Here is a 13,518-nt window from a genome sequence, read left to right as displayed (position 1 = left end):
TCTTACATGAAAACAAAGTAACATTTCATCTGTGCAAGTACACTTAAACTCTCTGTAGCCTTCTGGCTGACTCATGCTTCTAGATTATTTTGTCAAGTAAGTAATACTAGTTGTAAACTGAAGGAGATGTAACAGAAACGGATGACAAAATCTGACTTCATGAAGTATATATAATATATATGTATATGTCTATATATGTCTATATGTATATGTATATATGTGTATATATGTATATGTATACATATACATATATATGCAGAGGGGCAGGGTTGATTTCTTCATATTGGGCGCATGCCTGATTGCCAGGCCATAGAATAGTACACAATGAAAGTGCACGGACCAATGTGCATATGTGATGTGTTTATATTACAAAACAACATAATATCTAGTTGTAACATCTGGTCTTTACAATTGAATGCATTGTAGAGTATGTACAAATGTATATATTGCACAAATCATCTATAGCAATACTTATAGTAATACAAGGACGATAGTTGTGATATTAGTTTTTCAAATCACAGAAAAATCCTAGAACATACGATTTAGACTATTAAAAGCAGCCCTTGTAATTTTATTGTTACATTTCATGTGCTATGGTAACATATTCTAGAAAATGCTTTCTTTAAATTCAATAAGGCTTTCAGTGGCTGGCAGAAGATAATATCAGGTTAAAAGGAAGCATATTTTTGATATCCAAGGTCCATTCATTTCCATAAAACTGCTGTATAGCCAGGCACTGGTGGTTCATGCTTTTAATTCCTAGCTACTCAAGGAAGCTGAGATCTGAGATTCCAGGTTTGGAGCCAGAAAGGAAGAGAAATTCAAGTGATTCTTTTTTCCAATTAACCACAAAATGCTAGAATTGGAGACAAGGCTCAAACAGAAGAACACCAGCTTTAAGCATAATTTATTTTAGTGCAAGTCCAGGGCCCCAAGTTCATGAGTTCACACTCTAGCACCAGCACCCCCCCCCCCCCCCGCAAAAAGTTCAAAAACCATAACAGAAAACAACTGCCGCTGTATACTCTTCAAAATAAATGTATTATATAATTTACTGAGCTTACTTTTGTGGACCTATGAGAGACCCTGAAGAGGTATGTAGAAAAGTTCATTTCCTGTCACCTCACTGAGTTTTTCTTTTTGTATTAGCGGTATGCATAATTTCTTTGAAATCACAAAATGAAGACTTAGCAATGTTGAATTGGCTGTGGTTTATGTTTTAGGCTAATCTCTTAAATATTTCTTTTGGGGGGAATTATGCAGGATTATAGCTTGTTGGTGTATGAAGATACCCTAGCTAGGATTTAAATGTCACTAAGACTGACTCTCCTCTTCACTTAACCATGTTTTGAGACAAACTGTGAAGAAATGCGTTGATGAATCTTTGCCTACAGAGAAGAGGATAGCGGACAGAGGAAAGCAAGGCCATCCTTTAGTCAGGATGCGGTCTCTATGGTGCTGATGTGGATTTTGCTGCTGTGGTTTACTACTAGGTCCGCTATAAAAATGTGTTCTGGAATAGCAAGCTTGTGTGTTTAAATAGAGGGACAAGGGAAAGAAGGATGGTAATACAAATGAATAGGGCACAGAACTCTCTTGTCCAGTGAGTCTCAAACTCCAAAGGGCAGAAAAACTTGAAGGTCAAAGGTCCTCACTCAGTTCTCCATTTCCCCCCTCTACCTTCAAAGACCCTGCTTCGCTCTAATTGATATAAAAACTCCTGTGACTTTTAGTGAGTCATTCATTAGGACTATGTTTTTAAATTAAGAAATCACATTATGTCAAATGCCAATATACAACATAATCACACACCATTATTAATTCATGCCTGAAACTAGCATAAAAGCTTTATCATATTTCACACACTAATATTTAGAAAGCTTTCCAGATTGAAAATGGGATCATTGCCAAACAAATCAAGGGAATGTCTAAGAGATTATTTGACAGTGTTTAGTTTAGAATGTTAATTTGTAACATTGGAAAAAACTGAAATATACGGTGAAAGAAGAAAGAAAATACTGTGCAGAAATTTTTAGTTAGGCAAAAGATTTTTACCTACTTTTGAAAACTGTAAAAAATGTCCTGTTGTAGAGAGACGTGACTCTAATGAGGACTTGGTGACAGACTATATAGAAAGACAAATTCCTTAGTTCAATGAAGAATCACTGTAATAAAACTCTCCCTCTCTCCACCATCATTTTCTCAGTAGAAAGAGGGACTTGTAATGGATTTAACGGTCAAAAGTACAAAATATTTTAAGCTAGGCAATAAAACTTGAGAAAATATATAAATCTCTTCAATTTCTGATACAAAGCACTTAAATAAAACGTTTAAGTGGAAATGAATGCTGCCCTTTAAGATGTGAAGTTTGGTCATTGGAAAGACCAAACCTAATTACATCAGCTTAATCAGAAAGAGTAATTTTATTAATGAGGTATCATTAATTATAGATAAAACAGAAAGTATGGGAGTTTATTACAATTTTAGATGAAATTATGTTCATCAAAATAAGACATTTTTACTTTACTTAATTTTTTGGAAGACAGTATTTTATTACTAAATTAAAAGTTATAACTGTTAATGCTTAATGAACATGAGACTGACCATTCATATTAACTAATGAGTATTGATAAAACATTTTCATCATAAAAAAAAAAAAAACATTTTCATCATGACTCTCTTAGCAAATGTGGTCACTGGACATTATATAAAGTTTGAACTATATAACTTGAGGGTAAGAAAGGGGGGGACAATCCTATGTTTTGTCTCAGTAATTCAAATGTACATTGTAGAATAGAATTTTAAGTATATAATCATACATTTTTGAACATCACTTCTGTCAATATAAGAAAATAATTAGTTTTCAATATTCAGAATTTTAAAATAAATAATAGTGGTAAATAGTAAAAATATAGCCATTGACTATAGCTATAGCAGTTTTCATTTCAGTCAGCAAGTTTCCAATTCCTGACTCTGATGAGACAAAGAAGACACAAATATACCTGGTTCTATTTATGTGTATCTTATGCACAGAAACACTGGAAGAGGTAGATCCATGAATAGGTATTAATTGACTAGAAAGGTAGAAACAAATAGAAGATAGCTAAATTTGGTTGTATAAAGTTTAGGGTGTCATTTTAGTGGCTAGTTAAGGAAGCACAAAAAATTTCTAAGAATACATTATCCAAAACAATGGAAGATTTGAATATGACCTTTATATTTGGATTAATGACCACATAAACTTTTTAAAATCTGACTTTGATAAGAAAAAAATATTTTTATCTTATATGCATTTTCTAGAAGACATGAAAGGAAGGCTTCTGAAAAAAGTCCATACCTGGTTTTGAAATAATCAATAATAGCATTGGCTTGTTTCACATCAAAAGTATTCCACTGCTCATTTTCTGAAACAGAAGGGTGTGGTCCAAGTTCAGCCATAACTTCCCCAAGCCACTTTATGTTTTCCTTTAAGGACATACGTAGTGCTAAAATACAAACACAGGAAAATCCTAAGTATTATTTCAATCAATGTTTTGGGAATAAAATAATCCAAGACATACTAAATGTGACAAAATTTATTTTGTTTAGTTAGCATTTTCTGAAGACAGATGGTAAACAAATCTTGTTTTTCTTGATAATAAATTAATAATTATATTCTGTATAAAAGAATTCAGTACCATCAGACACACTCACCCAACAACTGGAAATTATCATAATGCTATTTGACCGTGTGAAGAATATATGTTTCTATTTTAAGAGGCAAAAAGTAACACAAAATTTATCTAGAGCTAACTTTAAAATTGAAAGATTTTTTAATATATACTTTTTATTGTAAAGATACTGTACAGAGGCATTATAGTTACATGAGTAAGGTACATTTCCTATTGAGCATTGTTACCCCCTCCTTTGTTTTTCCCCTACCATCCCTTCCCTCCTTCCCTCCCCAACTCCTCCCACTCTCTCTCCCCACCATCGAAGTTGTAAAAAATTCGTTTTCAACATAGTGCATTGTACATCTCATTGTTACAATGGGTCAACCAGTATTTCAGCATTCTGTTATTTCCCTTCCTCTCCCCAAATTAGAAAAAATGTATGCACAAGATGCAGGGAACCAAAATGAAGTACAGTGAAAATAGGGGTTATACCATGGGCGAAGAACATACAAAAGAGACAAAAAAAATCACATAGTACATTATAAGTACATTTAAAAAAACCAGCAAGAAAGACAAAATTTCTTGTGCCCCTTATATTAAGTGAACTAAGCCAGGCCCAAAGGAACACAGGTCCCATGGTTTCCCTTATTTGCAATAACTAGTATATGTCTAGGAAAAGCAGAACAGGTCAAAAGCTATGCGCATTTGACCATATAAGATGATGCTAAAACTAAAGATTTTTAAAAATGATCCTAGAAAAGAGAATATATAGAAAGTGGTTCTGTCACTAACAACTGGTTGTGGCTTCTCATTAATGTGGGAATTTGGACCATCAGATTTTTCAATAGAAATATGGCTTTCTATGTAAAGCATCAAGGTATCTTTTCCTTTTCACAACTACAGACTTAGAATTCATGATGTTTCTTAGATGTGTGCCTAATGAAATACTGTTTGTCAACTCTATTTGCTGAGCCTCTAGAATTCTATTCAGGAAATTTCTGCCTATGCCAGCGAATGTTAGTGTTTGTTTCACTTACTCTTCTTGTAGTTTCAAGGTTTCAGGTTTTACATTAATGTCTTTGATTCACTTTGCATTGATATTGGTACAGGGCTAGAAACAGGAGTCCAGTTTCATTTTGTGAGTGTGGAGGTCTGTTTCTCCAGCACCATTTATTGAAGAGGCTATCCTTTTTCCAATGTACATTTGGGGCTCCTTTGGCAAAAGCCAGTTGGCAAAAGCCAGGTTTATTTCTAGGTCTTCTAGTTGTCCTATTGGTCTTAAGGGTTTTTGTTTTCTGTCCCCCCCCCCTTTCCAAGTTGTTTCTGTTATTATGGCTTTATAATATAAATTGGGGTATAGTGTTATAAAACCACCAGCGTTTATTCCCCTTCAGTATTTCTTTGACTATTTGAGCCTTTTTGTGTTTCCATATGAATTTTTTTTTTATTGTGAGAATACCGTACAGAGGAGTTACAATTATATGGGCAAGATAACGAATACATTTCTTATCAAGCATTGTTGCCTCCTCATTGTTCCCCCTTTCCCATCCTCCGTATGAATTTTAAGATTGTCTTTTTTAACTTTGTGAGGGATGATATTGGAGTTTTGATGAGTATCACATTAAATTTGTAGACTGCTTTCAGCAGTATTGACATTTTCATGATATTGATTCTACCTGTCCAAGAACATGGAGGATTTTCCATATTCTCATGTCTTCTTTGATTTTTTTTATTCAAAGGTTTTATAGTTTTAAATACAGAGGTCCTTTAATTATAGAGTTTCTGCACAATGAAAGATATTGTCACTAAGCGAAAAGGACAGTTGACCAGATGAGAGAAGATCTCTGTCAGAAGAACATCTGTCAAGTGTCTAATAACTAGAATATACAAAAGGAGCTTAAAGACTAACTCCAAAGAATCAATAACCCAGTCAATAAATGAGCAAGTAAGTTAAATAGATTTCACAGAAGAAATTCAAATGGTCAGCTACTACATGAAAATATGCACAACATCCATGGCTATACAGGAAACGTAAATCAAAATAATATTGAGAATAGACCTCACTCAAGAGTGGCTGAACAAATTTACACTAGCACCAACAGTGTAGTAGTGTTCCCTTTTGGCCACATCCTCACCAGCTTCTGTTATTAGAGTTCTTGATAATGGCCATTCTAACTGGGGTGAGGTGGAATCTCAATGTTGTTTTGATTTGCATTTTTATGGCCAAAGATGTTGAGCATTTTTTTTTACGTATCTATTGGCCATTCTTCTTTCCACTTCAGAGAAGTCTCTCTTTAAGTTTTTAGGCCACTTGTTCATGGGGTGGTTGTTTCTTTACTGATTTGTTTTGGGGGATTTAATTTTTGAGCTCTAAGTATATTTTAGGTATGAGGCCCTTGTCTGTTGTATGGTTAGTGAAGATCTGAAGAAAGCTAGTGGGCTTTCTATTTATCTTGCCAGCTATGTCCTTTGCCATGCAGTAGCTCTGCAGTTTAATGCAATCCCATTTATGCAACCTTTCTTTGATTTGTTGTGTTTCTGGGGCTTTATTAAGAAAGTTTCAACCTGAGCCAACAAGCCCTAGTGTTTGCCCTATTCCTTTTTGTAATACCTTCATGGTATCTGCTTTTACCTCAAGGTCTTTGGTCTATTTGGAATTGATTCTGAAAGCAGTATGAAGGTTCCTCAAAAGACTAAAAATAGAGCTTCCCTATTCCCCAGCAATCCCCTTCCTGGGCATTTACCCAAATGATCACAAACAAGGCCATACTAAAGCTACCAGCACAATCAGGTTCATTGCAGCATTATTTACCACAGCTAAGATATGCAACTAATCCAGATGGTCCTCAGTAGATTAATGGATCAAGAAGATGTGGTATATATACACAATGGAATTCTACGCTTCCAGCAGAAAGAATGACATCACCTCATTCATAAGAAAAAGGAAAGACCTGGAAAAAATATATTAAGTGAAGTAAGCCAGGTACAAAGAGAAATAGGGTGCATGGGTTCCCTCATTTGTTATAAACAGAATATGTCTTTGATAGTCTTAACAGGGGATCACAATAGCCCAATTGCTAAGTGTATAGAACTGTATATAATGAAGTGTATCAACATGAACTCCAAGAATTGGAAATAAGAGGTTCTTATTATGTCCTATATACAGTTATTTCTATTTTTTCTGTGTTAGTTTTCTGTACCCTTTGTCTTGTATATAAGTTTATCTGATTTATGGAAGGGAAATCACAGAAATAGCAGGACAAATGATGAAGTAACATAGTGTCACTTGATACTATATTGGAAATGAACTATAAAACTTGGGGAAGAAGGGAATGGGGGCGTAAGTGGGAGAATATGAGGGATGGGGTAACAGTGTTTAAAAAGAAATGTACTCATTACCTTACTTATGTAACTGTAACCCCCAGTTCATCACCTTTACAATAAAGATATATAAAAATATATCTAACTTCAGTCAGAATGGCCATCATCAGAATACAAACAATAAGAAATGCTGGTGAGGACTCAGGGAAAGGACTCTAATAGTCTATTTGTGGGTATTAGTGCAATCAGTGTGAGATTTATCAAAAAAAAATAGAACTACACTATGATCCATCAATATTACTCTTTTTTTATTATCCAAAAATTGCCAGACAGGATGCAATAATGTCACCCACACACCTATCTTCTTTATATCACTATTTACAGGAGTCAAGTTATGGAAACAGCCCAGATGTCATGCCCTACAATGGCCAAATGAATACAGAAGATGTCACACACACACACACACACACACACACACACACACACACACACACACACACACACACACATACACCACACACACACACACACACACACACACACACACACACACACACACACACACACACACGGAGTGGAATTTTATTCAGCCATCAAAAAGAAGAAAACTAGGCTGGGAAGGTGGCTCAGTGAGGTAGAGTGATTGCCTGTATGCATGAGGCCCTGGGTTCGATTCCTCAGCACTACATAAGCAGAAAAAGCTGGAAGTGGTGCTGTGGCTCAAGTGGTAGAGTGCTCGTCTTGAGCTGAAGAGCTGAGGGACAGTGCCCAGGCCACAGTTCAGGCCCCACAACTAACAACGAAGGAGGAAGAGGAGGGGGAGGGGGAGAAAGAGGGGGAAGGGGAGGAACAGGGGGAGGGGGGGAGAGGGGAGGAGGAGGGGGGAGAGGGGGGAAGAGGAGGAAACTATATTATTTGTGTAGAAATGGATGGATCTGGGAAAACAAATCCCATTAATTGAATTAAGCCAGGCCCATGTTCTCTCTCAGACCTGGATCACAGACCCAAAATACAGCTTTCAGAAAAACACACAGGGTATCTGCATATATACATGATCAAGTTGACTAAAGTATAGTATATGAATGAGTGAAACTCCATGGTGTAAAGCTCTGAACAATTAGCAGACAGTTTAACAAAATGGGTATCAAGTAACTGAAATGTGTTTTGACTAGGTGGGGTTACTGGAAGGAGGGATGATGCATGGAAAAGGGAACAATGGCTAACTATAATCACAATACTCAAAGTATATATGTAAAGAAGGAAATGGGAAACTTGACATGACTGGTGGGAGGACAGGTAGGCAAGAGGGAGGGGAATGATGGGAGAGGTGACTCAGAACAAGATGTACTGTGCACATAAACAGACACGTGAAAAATGCAACATGTTCAATTGCAAATTGTAAAAACAAAAAGTGTGTGCCTACTCAGGCATGCAAGAGCTGAGTGCATGAGAAGGTAGCTTCACCATCATGATGCAAAACCAACAGCTCTGTAATCTATTCCCTGACAGCTCCACGCAAACACCACCAAACATTCCAAACTACCTTCTATGGCAACAGTCCTGCTAGAAAAGAAATAGATAAAAATATATTGCCAATCATAAAAGTATTAACTTATATTGTCTTTTTATTTTGTTATATTACACTTGTTTTCACTAGTGGCAGGAAAAAAATATTGTTTGTAATCCACACTTACACTCTCTGAAAATGAATTCAAGTAAATGGGGTGTCCAGAGGGTCCTTTTATAACAAAAACCAAGACTAGACTGGTTGTTTAGAGAGGTGACTACCCGCTGGGGAACTGGGTAAGGGCTCTGAGGAACTTTCTGCTCTGTGTCAATCCTATTAGGAAACCATTAGTAAACTTTCGACTTCCTGTAAGGGAACAGGTTGAATGGGAATAGAGAAATAGATAGAAAATAAGCTATGAGACTATACCTTGATTGTTTGACCCAACCACTTCTGTATTCTACTCTTTTTCTCTAGGATGTACATTCCTTGTTCTGAATGCCAAAGACTCATTAAATGATAGTAAGTAAAATGTTCAGAAAGATACAATGAACACAAACTACAATTTGTAGTTTGTTCAGCTGAGATTTCCTTCTACTTATATTTTCCCTGCACAGAATTTGTATGTATGGTATTGGAATGTTGCACAATAACTGTGCTTTTCTACATCACCTCATATGGAATTTAATTGTGCATCTCCCTCAATAAACTTTATTTTTGATAGTTGCAAGTAACTTTAGAGATGAAAAAAAATCTGTTGAGTAAATGAAATTCTTAAATGAATGGAAAATCTATGTTGTTTTATAAACAGACTTGTATTAATTGAAGATAGAGAGAAAAAGGAATTCTTAGACAATTGATTTTAATTCTAGGTGAAATTTTACTTCTCAAATCCAAATTTCATTTATAAGACTCTTTCCTTATGTTGAAAAATAACTGACTCTTGAAAACTGTTTCTCTCTGCCTAATGCCTTTCAATTGCTAATTGCTTTAAAAATTAGGAAAGCTATCACCTCACTTATCCAACTGAAATATCTCCTTTTTTAAAAACTGCACTCACTGACATGATTAAAATATAAAAAGATTACATCACTTAACTACTCAGGTTACCTGAATGAAATCTAGGGCAATGGAAGAAATACTAGTCGTACTTAGTGGCACCTTTATGCTTACGCTGTGCTTAACTGGGGGTGGGGGGTGAGAATCCCAAATGTATTCTTTACTGATGGTGTCAATAATCTTATTAAGTTTAAAGGCTGGAAATGTCTTTTTCCTACCAGAAACAAGAAAAGAAAGAAAGGTATTTTTGTTTTACATGTATATTTTCATTTGCTCAAGTTTCACTTTGGAACTAATACCAATAATATAAAGAATTACCTAAAAGGTATATTCTTGAGTCCATTTTTAAAAGATAGGGAAAGTTGAAAATGGAAATATTTTCTCAGAATTGGAATGTGAGGTTCATAAAATTTGTTTTCCTTTAGTCTCTTTCTAGTTTAAAAATAGAAGAAGTTACACATCTTAGGACTTACATATAATATTTTTAATTTAATTTTTGCATTGGTGATAGTTTTAAGCTTCTAAAATACAAATACAGATATTTCAGGAAATACTCCATGAACTCTCTTGTCCATGTGTCCAGTTCTCACTATCATTCTCCAAAGGAAGTTTTGATTATTAGTTTCTTTCTTTAATCTTCCAGCTTTCCTCTTGTGATATATAAATAAAACAAAAATTCACATTTTTGTCTCTTTTATAAATCACAGAATTCTTCTATTTGCTCACCTTAATAATAACAACACATAATCTTCTACATAATACTTAGAAAACTTCCTCCTTCTTTTACTTATTGAGCTGTATAGTATTCCATTTTAGGATAGCATAAATACCAACTGAAAAACTTCTGATTTCAGAGGAATTTAGATACACAGAAAAGTTGCCAAAAATATCACAGTCTTCACATATTTGGAAGGTGAGTAGCACTGATAAAACTTTTTAATGAAATTAGCATATCTTTGACAAATTGATTTTTAAGAGACCATTAATCTTGCTAAGTATTATTTGAGTATTTACAACTCACTGAAGATATGAGTTATATCCCTGATATAATGAGATAAAAACCATAATTTTCATTGAAGGAATTATAATTAACCCACGATCTTTTGCTTAAGAACATTAATTAGAACTATAGAATATAATTTCCTTCTCTTAAAAAAAAGAAAACTAGTATAATTTTCTTTTCTTGAAAAAAGAGAAAACTAGTGTACTCACTACTGAGATTATGAAGCACCATATTTAGTAAATTCATAAATTTTGAATTTTGAAGAATAGAGAAGTCCATTTCTTTAGCCCACAAGAATCCAGACACATAATAATCTAGTAGAATGGCATCCTTTAAGTGAGTATGAATATTTTTGAAATTCAAAAATGTTCGCAGTTTTCTGTAACAAAAAGAAAAATCTTGATTAATTCCTATATACTAAATCAGAATAATTCCTATCTTTTGAAAAAAAATTTTGAATGAAAACTATGTAATACCCAGAATCTAAAAATATTCATTTATATCAGAAGCCATAAGCTCAAACTGATGAGAAAAAGAGAGTAACATTATAAATTCTATTCTATTCTTCTCTTCTTCCTTCTTCTGTTTTCAGAACAGTGTTTTGTTGCCTCTGAAGTTCAATATTTTTTTCTGTTTATATAGTCCTTTTAATTTTGAATTTTTTCTGAAACTAGATTATTATACATCTAATTGCAGGTTTTTTCTTTAAGCATTCCAGGTATGTATGTTATATTAATTTTAATGTCACTATTTCAAAAATCATTATTAGATATCTTAAAATAATTTACTTCCATTTTGTGTATTTTTGTAATAATCCTTTCTGTCCCTTAGCACAGCTAACTATCCCTCCCTTGGGTTGATATATATTTCACCTCAAATTCCATATGAAAGATATTTCAATTTAATGTTTTATAACTTTTTATTTCTCTGTTATTTCTTCTTGAGCTTTTATATCTGTTTTATGTTCTTATGATTGCTTCATAAGGTTTTAAAATTCAGTATAAAGTATTTTGTAATGGTTTTTGTTAGCTCATGGTTCTTTCTGATGAATTTTCTTGATTTGCTATTTCTCTTTCCCATTCATCCTCTCATGTTTTATATCCTTGCACTGATTTTTTTTTCCTTTAGCTAGTGCTGGGGCTTGAACTTGGAGCCTGGGTGCTGTTCCTGAGCAATGCTAGCCCTCTACAACTTAAACCACAACACCACTTGCAGTTTTTTTCTGAATAGTTTAGTGGAGTCTCCTTCCTGTTTGAACTATAGTTCTCAAATATCAGCCTCCTGAGTAGCTAGGATTACAGGAATGTGCCACCAGTGCTCAGCTTACATTGGGTTTTTTATGCATATTTTTTGCATTTTACGAATCTTTGAAAAAAAATCATGTTTGTTCTTAGGCAGCTACTTTCAAGTAATCCTTTGGAGGTGAAGACCTGCTTATGTTACAAACTAGTAGTCATTTTCTGTTTGCAGGACTTTTCCATTATTATAGCATTTATTATTATTATTTTATTACTGGGGAAAAATGAAGAAAATTATAGGTGGGTTCTGTTTTGCTATTACATAAACTGTCTACTTCCTGAGGTACCAGTCTATATACTTTGGTCTTGCAAATGCTACTAGGGGTACTTAGTCTGGCATTTTAGAGGTTTCTTCCTAGGAGAACAAGTATAATTTTAGCTCATTCAAAGATCTGAAAGTGTATATATCTTTTTTATATTTTCTCCTACACTTCTGCATGGTCTATGAGTGTAGAAATCATCTTCAAATTTCCTGGATTTGGTTTTCAGCGTTCTCCCTGTTTTGACAAATGTACAATTGGTATTTCCTTGTCCCTTCTGAGGGAAAGGAAGGGAGGAAGATGTGTGTAACATATCATGATCTCCCTAAAGTTAGTCCTCATTAGTCATAAAATTAAACCAAGCTACAGGATCAAAGCGCTATGTCCAGCAGAATCAAATATGTTTAGGAACAAATAAAGCTTATATTGGTATGTGGTTAGCCAACTTTCCAATATCCCTATCACTGATAACAGAGTCAATTTCAAAGTCAAAACTGAGGTGTGGTTTTCCTGTGCAATCTCTATAATCTAATCCCTTTACAATAATACCCAATAGTACCATTCAGTATGCAAGTATTATCAGTAAGAATTATTTTTCAGTGATAGGCCCATTTCTGGATTTTAAAATTAATTTACAACTAAATATGTGGCTTACTTCCTTTTGGTGAACAAAAATAAGACCAACTAAATAAGAAGCCATCTTATAACACTTATATATCAGTTAGAGAAATTATATGTCACATATTAGGAAATTCAGAACTAAGCTGATGTCAAAGTTGTTTGAGTTAAGGAGGCTTGGATAGTATCATCATCAGTATCAGTGTGTGTGTGTGTGTGTGTGTGTGTGTGTGTGTGTGTGTGTGTGTGTGTGCATGTGCTCATGGTTGTGTACAGGATTTGTTTTTTAAATTAATACATTTTTTTACTGTTATCTGTAACTATACCTTTTAATATATTTTGTCAAATAGACAACAAAATTGGTAGATTCAGTCCCTTATAGTGACAGTGGTAGGTTTAGTTTACTAGTGGTAGAGTTTACTCTACTCTGTTTACTCTACCAGCCCAGTATCTTTAATTTACATTGGACATTATTTAGCAAAAGTGATTTTTTTCAAAGGTTAACTTTAAGCATCATTTTTTAGTATTTCATGTACTGTATTATTTAGTCTTAAAAGAAAGTAAAAAAGTGGATAACAATTTGCGGCCTTGTTATGGAATAAATAAGTAGGCCATGGAACAGGTAGGAAACTGGCTCAATATTCATGAGAGCTTGATAAACAAGAGAGATGATATTTCACATCAGTAAGGGGAATGTGAAATCAACAGTGCTGTGAGGACTCTTTATCTATATGGGAAAAATTTCTATCTACCCAATACACTGAAATAAAATCCAACTGGACTAAGACTGAACAACTAA

At 34.1% G+C, this 13,518-nt stretch overlaps 1 protein-coding gene across 1 annotated transcript in view; it reads right to left on the bottom strand.

Moving 5' to 3' along the window:
* Cabcoco1 (ciliary associated calcium binding coiled-coil 1) overlaps nucleotides 1–13,518 on the bottom strand; it is a 101,138-nt gene that overhangs the window by 70,637 nt on the left and 16,983 nt on the right. The window contains exons 3-4 of the mRNA XM_042696468.1: nucleotides 10,753–10,922; nucleotides 3,338–3,485 (exon numbers count right to left, since the gene is read on the bottom strand). Coding sequence (XP_042552402.1) covers nucleotides 3,338–3,485; nucleotides 10,753–10,922 — 318 coding nt within the window. The remainder of the gene's footprint in view (nucleotides 1–3,337; nucleotides 3,486–10,752; nucleotides 10,923–13,518) is intronic.

This window comes from Dipodomys spectabilis, unplaced genomic scaffold (assembly GCF_019054845.1).
Source record: "Dipodomys spectabilis isolate Male_0828 unplaced genomic scaffold, ASM1905484v1 ptg000207l, whole genome shotgun sequence".
NCBI classification, from domain to species: domain Eukaryota; kingdom Metazoa; phylum Chordata; class Mammalia; order Rodentia; family Heteromyidae; genus Dipodomys; species Dipodomys spectabilis.
This window is presented reverse-complemented; position numbering and strand designations above follow the sequence as displayed.